The 16,043-nt window shown below is 41.2% G+C and overlaps 1 protein-coding gene across 3 annotated transcripts in view; it reads left to right on the top strand.

Moving 5' to 3' along the window:
* Nucleotides 1–235: 235 nt before the first annotated feature.
* Nucleotides 236–16,043, top strand: part of RANBP3 (RAN binding protein 3) — a 54,896-nt gene continuing 39,088 nt past the window's right edge. For all 3 annotated transcript variants that reach the window (XM_050910739.1, XM_050910738.1, XM_050910737.1), the window contains exons 1-2: nt 236–288; nt 10,750–10,805. In XM_050910739.1, coding sequence (XP_050766696.1) covers nt 267–288; nt 10,750–10,805 — 78 coding nt within the window. In that variant the 5' untranslated portion in view covers nt 236–266. The remainder of the gene's footprint in view (nt 289–10,749; nt 10,806–16,043) is intronic.

Raw genomic sequence — 16,043 nt, 5'->3', positions numbered from 1 at the left:
CCGGGGCCGCCCGCCACCGCCCCCCCCAGCCACCGGACGGGCCGCGCGCCACTCCGCTCCCCGCCCCGCCCCCGCGCGTGCGCCACCGCGCGCCCCGCCGCCCCGGGGCAGCCGAGCGCGCCCCGCCCCCTTGCCCAGAGGAGCCACCCGCGCGTGCGCGACGCCGCCACGGAGCGGCCGTAAACTGGCGCATGCGCCGGACGGCTGGCTGTAAGTGGAAGCCGTCCGGCTGCGCGATGCATTGTGGGCGCGATTGAGGAAGTAAAATGGCGGACCTAGCGAACGAAGGTAGGCGGGCGCTGGCGGTGCGCAGCGGTGCCGGCCGTGGGCCTGCCACCGGCCCGCCACCGGCCCGGCGCCGCCGCGGTCCCGGCCCGAGCCTGGCCCTGCGATCCGCTCTCAGAGGCGCGCCCGGGCGCAGGGCCCGCCCTCGGAAGCGCGGTCTCTCCGTGCCCCGGCCCCTCTGGGGCGAGCGGCCGGACAAAGGGAGCGCCCGGCCGGGCCGCCGCGCTCCCCACCGGCCCCGATCCGCCCCGGGCGTCCGCGCTGCCGCCGGGGTCGGGAGTGGCGGCGGGCAGCGCGGGCCGGCGCTCTGGGGCTGCGCTGGCAGGTGCCTCCCGCCGGGCGGTGGCACCGGGCGCGGGGCGCGGCGGCTCCCGGGGGCGGCGGCCGCCGGCGGGTCCGTGCTGCCGCGCTCCCTGCGCGCAGAAAGCGTGCCCTGCCGCCCCCGGGCGCCGGGGAGCGAGCCCCGCCGCTGCCGGAGCGTGGCAGTGAGGGCTGCGCTGCTATGCCGGGGGAGTCCTGAGCCGCTCTGTATCCCTCCTTGCCCAGTCGCTTTTTGGGGTCATTGTCCACAACTTTAGGACTGTTGTAAATCTTTCCTTGACTTCCACTCGTGTTAATCCTTCATCGAGCTAAGGGAATAATAGAGGCAGTTATGTAAAACTAGGTGAGGTATAACAACATATATATTATTTTTAAGCTGAAAACCTCAGAAGTAAAGAAATAGTGATTTCGTTTTTCTTTGAAGAGGGTTAGGAAAACATGGGCTGCACTATAGTAGGATTTGGGTATTCTGCTCCAAGGTGTGTAGAATGTTGTTTGAGTGACAGTGGGCATCAACAGTTTGCCTTTGAGAATGAGTGACTTCCCTCAGAGTCTCTGCAAAACCAAGTTTGCCCCAGCTGTCTCTGTTGTTTCTCATTCTTCTCAGCTAATGAAGGGGGGAGGAGGGGAATGAAAGTGTATGAGGCCCCTTCTTTCAAGATTGTTTCTTACATTTGAACTCTGCACCAGTGGCAATTACAGTTCTGATATTAATGTTAAACAACAGGAGGCAAATATCTATTGTAGGTGTAGCTTTTGAAGATGAAGTCTACAAGCAGCTAACCACATAATTACACTTAAGTTATTTGACAAATCCTGTGATGCAGCATGTCTTGGGCTGTTGGCTCCCAAACTCAAGATGAGCTGTCAGTGCCCAAAGAGGCATGATAACTGGTCTCAAGAACGGTAGTAAATGGTCAAATGTGTAATGACTATTTGTGAGACACTTAATGACAGTATTTACATACTGTCATTATAATGACCTTATAATAAATTTTGATGGTTTATTGTGTCCTTTTAGAACCAGAAGTTTGGGAACGGCTATCTTAAGTCATGCAAGCCCCTCACTTTACCTCCCCATTCTAGTGGGAAACATTAAGCTCAACAGTGAATTCCAAGTTACCAATGTTTATTACATCTTTTGATGGTGACTTGTCACGTGTTTCTACCCCTGCCTCTATATTTCTGCAGAATTGTGTAGACTGTTGGGGGGGAAGTCTGGTACCATCCTTACTTTTTCATCTGATCTTCCTTTTTCTCTCTTTTTTTTCTCTTCAGACCCTTTCCTGACTCCAGCGACTTCCCTCACCTACTAATCTCTTTAGTTTGTGCTCGCATCTCCTTCCAGAGTTGTCATCTTCATCCTTTGCTGTTCTGATTCTTCTTGCAATAAGAATGTGATACAATCTTTCATAAGATTAAGCAAGATCAGCTTGCTTCTGAACTATTGTCTCTTCTGCTCATTCTAATATCATTGGCTGTATTGTCTGGTGTTAGTTTTCTTCTGGTTCCATTTTTGAGGTGTCTGTTCTTTGTATAGTGGTGCAAATACATGTACTTTCTGGAATTGGCATCCTTCCGCTGAAAGTCAGTGGATTCTGCAGTCTTTCTGCTTGCCTTGTTTGCTGTCTCTGAGATGGCAATGTTGTTCTCAGGTGACTTTGATTGTTTTCTCCTCATTCTTAAACACATCAATCTGTTTTATTTTTCCAGTACTGTAGGTGAATATTTTATTTTCTTGTGCCCAGGTATTTTCTTTCGAATATATGAAGTGACTATTTTGATACTGCTAATTCTTTGATCTTCTGCCTCATATGGATCTTCTCTTGTTTGAAGTATTTGATAGCTAAGTGTTCGTGTTCACAAACCAAGCGTGGTTAAAACAAAGCTCTTAATATTCCTTAATCTTGCTTGATCTGTACAACAGCGCTGTCTCAATCATACTTCATTGTGAGGTGTGAAGCTAATTATTCTTTGACACGTAGCAGACACAAGTACCTAGAAAGAGGTTTCAGTCATTCTTGCAGATTAGTTTTGCTTAGCGTGTTTGAACAATAGCTTTTCTTGTCTGTTCATGCAAGTGAAACTCGCTTAGACTCTTACCCGTTTGATTGCTGCAACAAACCTTCTTCTGGCCTTGAAAAGTGCTGTTTTGTTCTGCCTGTGTCCTTTCATCTTACTAATGCAAAGATCTTTTAACCTGTCGCTTTTACCATGGCACCCCTTTGTTTCAATTCAATCATTGGTTTTTCCTTTTCCAACAGTATATTAGTTATCTTCACCTTCTAGATTCTGATGTCTCTCTTAGTCTGTTGTCTGTCTTAAATCGCCACTGAGATGTCAATATTGCCTCCAAGTAACCATTCTACCAGTGTCCTTTAAGCCTTCAAACCATTTTAATGGATGATCTTTCTGTGATGCATTTCTTCAAAGCTGCAAACATTCCCTCTAATATTCTCATAACTACTTGATTTTCTTCATTCTAATAGTTCCTTGAATTTTTTCCATTCGCTTGTCTTTCCTTTTTCTCTAGTGAGTTGGTGAAACTGTGTATCTACCTCTTTGTAGTGGTTTGAGGGCAAGCTGTATCTTGGCAGAAGAAGGTTGTTGGATTAAGGGGGTCCTCTGCTGCAGAGAAGGGGGGTGAAGGGTAAGGTGGTCCAAGTGCCAGTTTCCAAAGAAGTTTGTACTGTGAAGTTTCCTAGGAGCAGGTCCTGGTCTTGACATTGCCTCTCATCGTGAGAGGAGACGAGCTGGTAAGTGTGGAGCTAATGAAGAGGAGGCGAGAGTAACTTCTCCCCGGCTGTGTGAAGTTTGATCGACTTTGTCACAAAGATTTAGTGACATTGCGATAAAGGCTTTGGGGATTGGCATTGTGAGAAGTTTGATTATTGAAAACCAGGATTTTGGAATGGTAGGCATAATTGTTATTGTTACCGTTGTATAAAGTAGTTACTGAATGGTAATAGAAATTTTCTCTGAAGTCTTTGGTATGATGTTCTTTGTTGGTATTCTAGCTGGATCACGTCTTAAAACTGACACTTCACACATACGGAAGTATCATGGAGAAGTAGACAACTTCCTGTCAGGCATATATTCACATAAACCTGAATGCTTTTCTCATGAACTTGCTGTTAGTACACAACTAGTAATTTGTTTGTATAAACTTGCTGCTGAAGCTGCTCTTGAGATGATAGGGTCTCCTTGTGTTGAGAATGAATTACTTTATCACCTTTCAGTCATTGAAAAGGCACAGCTTTTTCGCAGGGCTAAAACTTGATGGCTTTCTTCTCATTTCCCTTTCAGGAGGTGCCTGCACCACCTGTGTTGGCAAATGCTCTCCTTAGACACCAAACACAATTTATTTTGCTTAATGAAATTGCTAAGCATACGGTTCATGATCGTAACAAGTTTACTGTGTGTAACTGCCTTAAATGTACAGAAGATGAGAGAATCTAAGCAGTTCCTTTCAGAGTAAAAGTATCATTCCTTTGCCAGACTTGTATGATGCTGACATTGCTTCTGTGCTGTTTCTGGGTTTTTTTGCCCTGACTGGATAATTCTATTTGCCTTACAGTAGCTTTTGGAGAGAGGAAGGTCTGTTGTTACTTTGAGGGGAAAAGCTGGCATGCACCACTGCCCCTGACATTTGTGGTCCCTATAAACAAGATCTTTTTTTCCCATAGTGATTTACTTCAGATAAACTAGTGGACGCAAAGTTAGGCTGAGTGATTTGGTTTGGTGGGGTTTTTTTGAGAGGTCCTAATAGTTCACACCCAAACACCACAAAGTACTATTTCATTTACAAGATGGAACTGTCTAAATACTTTTAATAACTTTTGTTAACACCTTTTGGGTTCTTTATAAATATTTTATCTACAGTGCAAAGTAGTTGGGCTACCTCATGGTTTTCTTCTTCCTGGCATGTGAAAATACACTACTTTTTTCTGTTTCTGACTTGCAACATTTGCTTTAGGTGAAGTACCTGAGCTGAAGTAGTAAAATTACCTAATGCAGAGGGTAACTTATTTCATTTCCCAAGCCCTTGTGGCATTAATAGAAGTAACACGTGGTCTGCAAACACAAAAGGTTTGTGCTCTAAATATGGTGTGTGGAATTTTTATTTCATCTTAAATATGTAAAAGGCATTCTACCTTCCCATGCCAGCTGTGGAAGTACTGTCTGGAAGTAGCCTGCTTACTCTATGCTATAGGAGACAAAAAAATAAAGGATTTGAAGGTGAACAAGAACATCAGATGTTTTAAGTCATAAAAAGCAACTTACCAAAGTTTTGAAAATGAGGCAGAAGTATCTTTTTTTCTGATGTCAGTTATATTCACCATGACATCACTTGTGAAGTCTGGCTATAAATGATCCAGTCATGTTTCTGTTACTTTCTGACGTGAAGTATGGTTGGACTTTGCTTGTGGAGTCTTTTTGGAGATCAGCTGTTGGTGTGGTAGCTTGCTCATGGCTTTCAGTCTATTCATAGCTATTGGAAGAGAAAAGAGTCTTATTTTGTTATCAACACCTTTAGAATTTAATAATGCCGCAAATTGCCTGTATCTCTTTTAATACGTTTTTTTAGCATGATTATTCTACTCTTTATAACTTAAATAGTATTAAGGTGAAAAAATGTTTTTGCGGCCTGAGCTGTTCAAATAAGCATAGTTAAACTTAACTTTGAACTTAAATTTTTCTTGACCCTCAGATAAACCTTTCACAGGCAATAAATTACCACTCTGAATATTTTTGGTGAGTTAACAACCTAATCGCTGTTCTCCTTTTTAACACTCTTTCATTGTTCACAGGTATGATCTACTTTTTCTCTCAGGTGATGTATTATAATGAGTTAAAGTCAGAGCAGTTCTCAACTTGTATGCTCTTAGTGTTGAAGATTGCTTCTTCAGATCCAAGCAAGGACTCACTTGCCTGGAAGTTTCTCAGTGTCTTTTTTTCTGCCTTTCATATAGGTTTCCATGTAGTCAGGCACTATTGCACTTTTAAATGTAATTTGGAGTAAATTTTAAAAGAAAATGTTTGAAACAGTGTAGTTCTTAGCTTTAAAAATAAATTCACTGCATAATAACCTGGCTACAGCGGGTCTGGTGAGGACTTGAGAGTTGTTTTCATGACGTGGGGCCTGGGTTCCTTCTAAAATCTAAAGATTAATTTGGGTCACCAAGATGGTTGGTGATCTGGGTTGTACGACCTCTGAGAAGAGGCTGAAGGAACTGGGCTTGTTCAGCCTAGAGAAGAGAAGGCTTCAGAGAGGCACATTTGGAGCTTTCCAGGGTCTATGAGGAGGTTATTAAAAAGACAGAGCCAGGCTCATCACAGTGGTGTATGTTGGAAGGACAAAAGACAAAAGGTGAGAGGTGGAACGAGGTGTTCAGAGTGCATATAGGGAAAAGGCTGGTGGGTGTGGTGGTTTTTTCCCCACCATAAGGACAGTCAAGCAGTAGAAGAGATTACCCTGGGAGGCTGCTCAGCCTCCATCCTTGGAGGGTAAGACCAGCCTGGATAACCTGATTAACCTGGTCTGACTTCACAGCTGACCTTACTTGGAGTGGGAGGTTGGACTAGAGACCTCCTGTGGTCCCTTCTAACCTGAATTATCCTGTGCTCTTATGGTAGAGACACAATGGCCTTGGTGGCAAAGGAGAAGAATGCTTTCTTGGCCTTTGTCACTGCTTTGCCATGGGATTTACTCTGTGAGCCTGGTAACTATACAGAGAAATGCACCTCTGCAGTGTACCAGGGTTTTCCCTCCCCCTCCATTTTGTGCAGTTTTACCTTGCCTTTTCTTTTTGCTTACGTGGCCTTCAAATGTGGATTCAACAGGGACGTGGTTTTTGCATCTATACACTCGAAATACCCGTTGGATTTTTCAGTAATGGGTCATTTCGTGCTGCAGTGAAGGTTTAAAACTTTGTATTGCAAAAATAACTATTGTGGCCGCTAGAGATACCACCAACTGCTATGGTTGCATGGTGTGAAGGGGTGGAGAGGTAAAACAAGGCCATGTTTTGTCTAGTTGCAGGAAACATGGTTGACATCGCGGAGTGTGGTACAGCTACAAATGGTTATGTATCTGAGTTAAAAATCTCACATTAAATAGCATATATGACTTGAAGAAGATACCTCTGCCTGAGCCATTGAGATAATATTTTCTGTTTCTGTGCTTTGGTTTCCAAGGCTTGCGAAGCAATCTGAGTAGGTTTAATAGTACATACATTTTTCTGACAGCACATAGGGCATATATTGATAGTTAATGACTCGACAGTAAAATATGTTAAAGGAATTTAGCCTGTCAAAGCCAGCTCTTGAGGCTTTTGTAATTATTCGTGCAGGTTGAAATGTCTGAAACTTATGAATAAACTGCAGGAAGGAGTTCTGTGGATTCAGTCATTTTTCAGACTGGTTTGGCAGCCTACCACCATTCAGAAGAAACTAAGTGGTTTGTATGAGTTCCAGATGTTCAGATTGGGGATTTACTGTCTCTGTGACAGTAATTAGTGAAGGTCTGCTTTCCTTCCTATATGCTTGAGCTTTCTCAGAACACCTTTACTGAGACTGATTTGGTTAGAAAGTTGACATTGTTTCTGCATCTCCAGCTCCTTGTTTTGCCTTGTTTCTTTCTGCTTCTCTGGAGAAAAACTAAGTCTTTTCCACAATTTTTAAGAACTATGTGCTGTGTCTGTTCATCTCTTAGGTGAAGGAGTAGATCTCATGTTCTTTTACATGTATTGTACCTGAAGTTTGAAGGTTGGGTTTTGTTTTTTTTCCCTTCCTTTAGCCTGCTTTATTTTCCCTTTAACTTGATGACAGTTCTGTGGACCCAACAGATCCATTTTACTGTAGGTCATCCTTCAGACACATTGGTGGAATGGAAGCATGCTCGCTAAGTGAGAACATGACCATCCACCTCTGATGTTGGCTAGTACAAACAACAGTGTAATTCTCATTTAGGAGTAGCAGTTAATAAGCTGCCATGCTCACCATGTGGGGGAAAAAACCCAACAGCTACCTAACATACACATTTCTGTTCTACAAAAATAAAACCTGTTGTGGTTTTTCATTTGATAGGAAGACATGGTTTGTGTAAGTGCTTTCATAGGAAAAACATTAAATACTAGAGAGCTCTTTATCTAGTACATAAATGCATTCAAAAAACATAACTAGGAATCAGAACTGAAAGCTGAAGCCAGGTTTGAATGGGAAATTTGGCACTGAAGTTTTTTAGCAAGTGAGGTAATGGATGATTGAGGGCAATAATACTTTGCTTTTAATGTCTTCAGTAATTGATGCCTTTGATGAAAATGTGTCCCCAAAACCATAAGGCTCAGAAAAATATGCAGTGTTTAATGAAGGTGGTCAGATTGGACAATCTAGTGATCCCTTCTTGCCTTGGGCTAGAATTAGGGAAACATTTCCAGCATTGTGGTCTTGTTGCAGACTTTAGAAAGGACATGGTGAACAAGTGTTCCCCTGTAAAGAACATGCCTGACTAAGCACTGATATAGTTAGTAGCCGTGAGTGCCTACTGTCTTGTCATTCGTGCCGGATGCCATCATGTCAGTTGGTCTCACAGCCAGCAAGAGTAATAGTGAGATTCCTAGATCTTGAGTACTGGAGGACTGTGTTCCTTCAGTGGATAGAAATTCATATGTCGCACAAGAGTGTTATCTTTTCCACCTTGGCTAACAGGACTGGTCATAGTTTGTTTTACTAGCTTCTTTTCCCAGTCTCATTTGCCATAGCTGGACACAATCTCGAATATTTGATTTTTTTTCACTCAGTTTTCTTCTTTGGTTCTTCCATCCAATTTTTTTTTTTTTTTCCCCTGTGAGCTTTCTGCTATTCCTGGCATCCCTGTTCTTTTTTTCTGAATACTCAGTTTTCCATCACCAGACTCCATCTCCCATTTTGTCCTGTTCCTTTGCATCAACTTCTTTGGCTGCCCGTTCTAGGCTTTTGCCAGCCATCCCGTGTTTCCTCTGCACTTTGCATTGTTGTTGGATCTGCTTTTTTTTAATTGTTTGCTTTCTTCTCTCTCAGTACTTCAATCCTTTATTAAGCACTAAATAGACGAGTAGTTCTTTTCTGTTCGATCCTCTTTGGTAACTGTGGAATTTGGTACAGGAGTCTCTTGTATGTTGTGCATTACACAATCAAGTCCCGCTTTCGGGCAGATCTCCAAAAGGGAAGAACACTAATACAGCATTTTATTGACTGGTTTGGCAGTCTTGGATAAAAGTAGTTTGGTAGAATGCATGCTACTTGTTGCTGTAATTATAGCGTTAACAAATACTAAAGTATACCAAACATGGTATAAAGAAGCGAACATCACTTTGAAGTAAAGGGTTAAAAGCTTGGACCTTACATGAGTGGAGCCTCCCACAGGCAGGTTGTAGAGGCCGAGGGATGTCAAAAGGGATCCCTGGCTTGTTTCAACAAACTCTGTTTTTTGGGACAGGTATAGCAGTTAAGTCTTTGTTGATGACCTTTGTTAGTAGATTATTTTTCATTTGTGAAACAGATTGCCTGCATTGCTCTCATTTATAAGCATTTCTAGGATTCAGCAGTATTTGATGGATAGAAGAACTTAGAAAATAAAGGAAAAAAAGAGCAGGCAAAATGCTGTAGTAAGGAGCTTTATTTCACGATTAATTTTACCTTTTGTAGAACAAGTTACGCCAGTCTTGCAAAATCAGTCTTGCAGTGTTTTTGCTGGATTTTCCATCTGAATTAGACCCACAGAAGAGTGGAAAGAGGCTTCTTCACCCTCACAAATAAATGCATAGAGTTCTTGGAATAATTTTTCATAATTTTTATGTGTTTGGTAAAGTTTCACTTTTTCAGCTAAACTGATCTAATAGCTAGCAGTTCCCAAATGGACAATCTCATCCCCTTTTCCTTACATGCTGACCCAAGTGGCTTTACTGATGCTGCAACTGATGTATGGAGGATTTTGTGATACTGTCTCTTTTTTTTTTTTTTTGTTTAGGCACAAGGTAATTCTTCTTGATAGCTTTATATTTCTTTTTTATGGTAGCCTTTCAAGTTTTGAAAGTTTTAAAAATTTCAATTTTCTTAAATGTCTAGTCTTGTCTGTAAGATTGAATAATTACAAAGGTGGAACTTTTGCAAAGAAATTAGCCGAAATACAGCTCTCCCTAAATCCCATTGTTTCACAGCAGTCTCACTCTGAAGACAGACTTAAATGTTGTACTCATCTTTAGCCCTACAAACGTATAGGAGGGTTGCTGACTGCAGAGTGTATATGCAGTTTCTCTTCAAAAATAACTCATGTACGAGGTGTATCAGTTTGTTAAATTCTCAGGAAAGCTCACTTCTGCTTTATCCACCTCCCCCCTTTTTTTGGTCATTAAGGACATTGAGGTAGTTGTGAGGTCATTAAGGACAATAGAAAACATACACTCATTCTCGAAATTCATTCTGTTCTTGAAGACTAAATGTTGATGTGCTTATTTAGAAGATAGTGTCCTGCTAATATTTGACTCCGAACTTCAAGTAGAAAGCAGACGTGCTCTTAAATTATGCAGAAAAGGCTGGTCCCTCTGTGATAATATGCATGGAATGTTTGGTTTAAATTGTAGGCCTGCAAATGTTGAAGACTTAGGACCTTTCTAAAGGTTTCAATAACAATGAAATACAAGCATAATCAAGTGTCAGAGTTAAGTGACCTTTAAGAAAGGGATATGTGGGTGTGTACAGCAAAACTCCCTTTGCATTAATGCATTACTATGGGGAAGGAAAAGCCTTTGCCTGCAAAACATGTGTGTTCAAAAAGTAAACTACTGCAGCAAAGGGCCTCTTCCTCCTGAGGTACCCAAGTACGGTAAAAGTACTGGTTTGAAATAAAGAAATCTGGATGGAAAAGAAAAATAGCTTTCAGGTATCAGTTGTATTTTTGTTCTTAATACGCTCCTTTTTTTCTTTTGAAGATCAAGTTCTTGTGATAATATGTTGCCAGAAACCGGTGGAAACAATTTGTGTAACTGAGATTTAACTGGTTTAGGGATTCATTGTCGGTAAAAGCATCACAGAACATAACATTTTCATATTAGTCAATAATTAATGTGGTTGGAAAAACCCCAATGATTTCTCTTTTTACAGAAAAACCTGCCATTGCTCCACCTGTCTTTGTATTTCAGAAGGATAAAGCACAGAAGGTAAGGAGATGTTGATACGTTGTTTGTTTGTTTTGTTCTGTAGCCCTGACTCATTCCATGGTGAGCAGTCGTTTGTCTGTATTGTTTTGAAGTTGAAGATGGATAATAGAGCTTTAACATTATTAATGGGCATAGGGTGAAGAGGTAGTGGAAGGCTGAAAGTGGTAAGATGTATGATGGTTGCATGAAATGGATAGCTCTTCAGATATAAGATGGACCAAATCTGGGAGAAAAAGTATCTTCAAAGCTGTATCTTGAAAGGAACAGGTGGCAAAGGAGTGCTGACAGTTGCAGTTGCATGAGAAAACTATAAAATTTCTTTTTCTGATAATAAAGTTAAGGCAAAGCAAAGCATGGTCTAGATTATTGGTTTTCACCTCAGTATGTTTGAATGTATCTTATATTTTTGGTTAGTAAGCTGTGAAGTGTCTAATTAGCTTGGAAAATGGTAATCCTGTTCCCTCACCCGTCCCTCTACCCCTGCCATGTGTTCCTGTCCCCTGCCTTTGGGTCTGCGGTAGCAGTTATACAGTGTTGAGGTAAGTTGGAGCTGTGCCATAATCTGCTGGAAGGTGTTCCGTGGGTGAGCTTGTGTTGAACCAAGGGGCTGATAGAACTCATCCTTCGGCTGCAGAAGGAGTAGAGCTCAGGAGAGAAATGAGAGTTGAAGGAGCAGGACCTTCTCTTTAGCAGAAATTGCTATTGAATTGAAATAGATGTAATGGAAAACCATGGCCATGTGGACCGAGTGCAGTATAGTTTGCATTCCCTTCCACTTTGAAAGTGACACACAAAATGTTATGGATGAGTGCTAGGGTGTAGTTTTCCTTACTTTTTTTTCCCAAACAGTAAACCTTCCAGTTTCTTATATTGTAAAAATATTTTTAGTAAAAGAAATTGATAAGAATCTCAATATATTGTGGTATTTAATTCTGCCTGGTTAATAGTAAAAGCTATTAACATTTGGGGAAAAAAAAAATCAAGATTACCCTTATTTCAGCTGAAGCTGGTAGGAACCAAGACAAGTGTACTCATGTACACATAATTCACTTTTTGTTAAATCACTGGATTGTTATATTATCTGTGCAATCAGAAAATCTTCTCAAATGTTTGAATAGAAATACTGAACCCTTTTGCAGTTGATAGCTTTTCTTTGGTTTGGAACAAGTACCAGACTTGAGCTTTGTCACAGGTTTAGTAGGCATATTCCTCAGCAGGAGCTTGAAATCTTTTGTTGGCTTGGAAAGGGTTTAAATCTGTCATTCTTCTAATATTAGCTAATCAAATATATCTTGGAGCAAATACTTTTGAGACATTCCTTCCAATTACATTTTTTACGGTGACCATTTCCATGTACTTCGGAACGAACGGAGTGCTAGTGTTTGCTCTATCAGTTTGGATCACGTTGTTTCCTTCTAGGAAACAGCATCCAGTCACCCGCTGTTGCTTAGACTGTTCCTGAAGTCCCTTCTGAGTTGCACCATGGTGAGTTTTCTCCCCATGTGTCCTTTAACCTGGCCGTGCTTCCACAGTTAGTCTGGAAGCAGTGATCATAGCAATGTGCAACCCAGGCAGAGTGATGTGGTCCTATGTCCTTCCTTTGCTGGCCTGGTCCTTCAGTGCTAAGCTGACAGGTCTTATGCTCTCAAGTTCCTTCATGTTGTACCTTCTGCTTCTGCACAGAGTGCATACCTCCAGTGGCCTGCACACACTGTGAGGCTGTGCAAGCTCCTGTGTTGGGCTGTGGGACAGATCTGTTGCCCTCTCGTATGTCTCAAGAAAATATTTGTAAAAAGTCTTAACTAAAGGCCTAATGTCTTTTTGGGCTGGCAAAGAGGATCCAGGGTTCCAGGGAGAGGGATCTGTGATTTAGTCTTCCCAGCTGCCTCTGCGGATGCTGAGGACTATGGTGATGCTGAGTAGGTAGCTGTGTGCAGGACAGCCTCTGCCAAGGCACAGCCAGAAAGCCTGCCGGGTGGAGTGGGGTGGAGGGACCGTGTGTATTGAGGCTTGTGGGTAAGCGAAGCATCTAGAAGGCACAGGGGTTAGAAATGAGTTAGAAATTGATGTAAATACTAAGTGGTGCTGGTGCTCAGAGGGGGCTAGCCACGGTCGGTATGGGTGTGGAATAGGTCTAGCTTGGCTGGGGAACAGGGCTTGTTCCTTGAAGCAAATCATGAAGAGTCTACCAGTGGCATCTGTCACTTGGTTGCCGATTTTCAAAGTGTAATACATCTAGTAACAAACATAAATGCTTATGTTAGACTGTGTAATGTGTGGAGATGTACAGTTTTCTTAAAGGGGGAGAGGAAGTGGTTAATAATCATTTTAGTAGCTTATATTGTGTGTATTTGAGACTGGAGAAGAATGAGAGAAGCATCAGTGCTGTGCTTCTTGCCGTTCTATTAAATAAAGGGCGAAAGCCTGCTTGTTGCTTGTGCCAGTAGCTGTTTTTTGTAGTGTTGATAAAATAATAATAGAGTCAGAATACGGTGCAGTCAGCCAAAAGTAACAGCCACTTAATATATGCTGCATATATCAGAACCTAGCATTTAGGCCAGCTGAGTGGCCCTTTAATCAACTTAAGAAAAGGTGACTCGGGTTACACACTGGTTGAGACCTTTCACTGTATTTTTGGAAAGACCAGCAGCTAAGTGTTACAGTTAATGGTTAACTCCATTACTGTTTCCATACAAGGTACCTGGTTAAGTGTATTGCCTGCCACAAAATATTATCCTTATTAAAGTTAACAAGGAAAATCTATTAACAGAGTTGTTTTTCCTAGAGCAACATTTTGAAGAAAATACAAAAGTAACTTCAAAATAGTTGACAAACAACACACTTCTAAAATATGTAATGTCTCTGTAAATTATAATTTTAATTTAGCAAAATGTCTGTCTAGTCAAGTTGCCTTTCTTCTGGAGCTGTAAGCAAAGTGCTCATGGAGGCTTTTCAGCACCAACACAGCAATCTGACAGTAAGCTGAGAGTGAGGAGAAGGCATTGCATTGTGTATTCAATTAACTGCCCATGATGATTGTTTAGATGTTTGCCTAGTGCTCTTCCGCATCAAACAGGACATCCTGAGCAGAATTATTTTTTTGCAGTGTCTAGAGGCCCTCTCAATATTAGGGCTCGGTTGATAGTGTTCAGTGGTCTTAACTGACTTTTCTGGAGCTAACATTGTCTACTATTAAGTTAAAGAACATTATTTTTCTAGAAATCTCTACTTAAGTTTGTGCTTGTAAGGTGTCAGACATCTATTTCTCCATTAGAAGTTGGAAAATATTCAGCATGTTGTAGGACAAAATGCATACTAGTCTGGGAACTAATTTTTTAACTGGTTGTTCCAGCTAAGGTTGTATACAGCTTAGTAAAACATCAGAACCTGCAGTTTGTCATGTTTATTTAGAGGGGACAAAAAGTGCACGGTGTTCAGAATGATGCCTCTTAATTTCAGTAAGGCGGTTCTGGTTGTTTTCTTTCGCAGTTAAAAAGACAGGATTAGTCTATCTGTTCTGATTTTCATTATAGGTATCAATTAATGGTGGGTGTAAAGTTGGCTCTTTCCAAATTTGTTGAGCGAGTCTCCATTTTCATTATTTTCATATCTGCTTAACTCTTTGAAGCTATTTTTACAATGTGTGAAATAGAGATAGTTCTTGCAAATATCTGAATGATAGCATCCAAATATCTTCCTTGTTTATATACTGCTATTCATTTTTCTGACAAGCAGAGCTTCTAGTGCTGACACTAGTTGGAAAATTGCATCAACTTAGGAAGACTCATAGCTGTTAAGATCTGAAAGCAACATGAAGTCCTAACCTCGCTATTTTAAGCATAGAATATTACTGTTACTCCATTATCTATCCCGATAACTTATACATGAACTATACTGTACTTTTCATAGCACTTTTTGAATTAAAGATTTCAATTGATAGATACAACTTTTTCTATGATTAATTTTGTCACTTAGACTTGTGTTTCTACTCTGAAACTAATTGTAACTTCTGCCATAAAACCATTTCATGGCAGTTTCTGGCCATAGGTTACTTGAAGTCATTTTATTAAGTTAACTTTTAACATGCATTTCTGAGGTCAAAGTATTCTGAAGTCTTTCTTGCATTTGCCCATTTTTAAGTAGGTATAATAGCTCAAACAAATTTAACCAGTAGTGTTATAACAAAACAATTTGTCCAGAAATGCTTTTAAAGTAGTGTCCTTTGTTCTGCAAGTGTGAGCTGTGGTGGTCTTCCAATCATTATTGATTCCCACAATACTATGATGATCATGACTCCCTAGTCATGAGTACTACAAAAGGTAGATATTCAACTCGGATTTAAAAAATATTTTTGCACTTTAAAACGAGCCATTGTCTAATGTGTAGCTTGTACCTTGTCCTCTTCCCTCCACCAGCCTGGGTTGGGGGTAATGGTAGAATATAGAAAAGAACACTTTATTTTTAGCTTGTTATATAACTAGTTTTGGTCGGTGTACTGCTTTCTGTAGGTGAATTGGTAGTGGCAAGCTTTTAAGGATGGCTCTGAAGGAAGGTAAGTTACATGATATTTGGGTCATGCCCCATACCTAAGTGGTGCTGCAAAATGATGCAAAGAGTTTAAGGGGTAACTGGCACCTGGGTCATAAAGGTAAAGGGGTAATTCTGGAGTGAACAAGGATTTACATCCTTAAGTTGTTAAATCTGTCGTCATGGTCTTAACTAAAAATAGACATGGAGCTGTAAAAGTGATTAAGTGATGAGAAAGATGGCATTTCCATGTAGTCTGGAGAGCAAGATCATGAGTTTGGAAAAGAGAAGGTTGTACTAGAGAATACATAAAGTAGGGATTGGTTGAAGTCCTGATTTGATGTAGTGTGATTTGGAAATGTCTGGTTTTCAGTGGTTAGAGGAAGTGAACCACTGGAAAATGTTGTTCGTGCTGTGGGCATGACTTGTAGGTTTAGGATGGTGGCAGAGAACAAACTGTGGAGAAAGTAACTTGTGTAGGGAGAGGCAACAATATTTCCTTTTCCAGGCTCTCTTAGCATCTTAGCACAGCTGCCAAGAGGTTTTGTTAGGGAGACCTAGTTGAACTGTGTTGTAAGTCAATAGTATACTTAAGGAGTTAAAATTAATGCTTAAGAGTTCATAGTTGTGAGTGTATTGCTACACTGCTGCACTTAGAAGAACAATCATGAATGTTTTTGGAGAGGACAGTTGTGCAAGGGAAAGCTTAGA

Source organism: Gymnogyps californianus, chromosome 24 (assembly GCF_018139145.2).
Source record: "Gymnogyps californianus isolate 813 chromosome 24, ASM1813914v2, whole genome shotgun sequence".
NCBI classification, from domain to species: Eukaryota; Metazoa; Chordata; class Aves; order Accipitriformes; family Cathartidae; genus Gymnogyps; species Gymnogyps californianus.
This window is presented reverse-complemented; position numbering and strand designations above follow the sequence as displayed.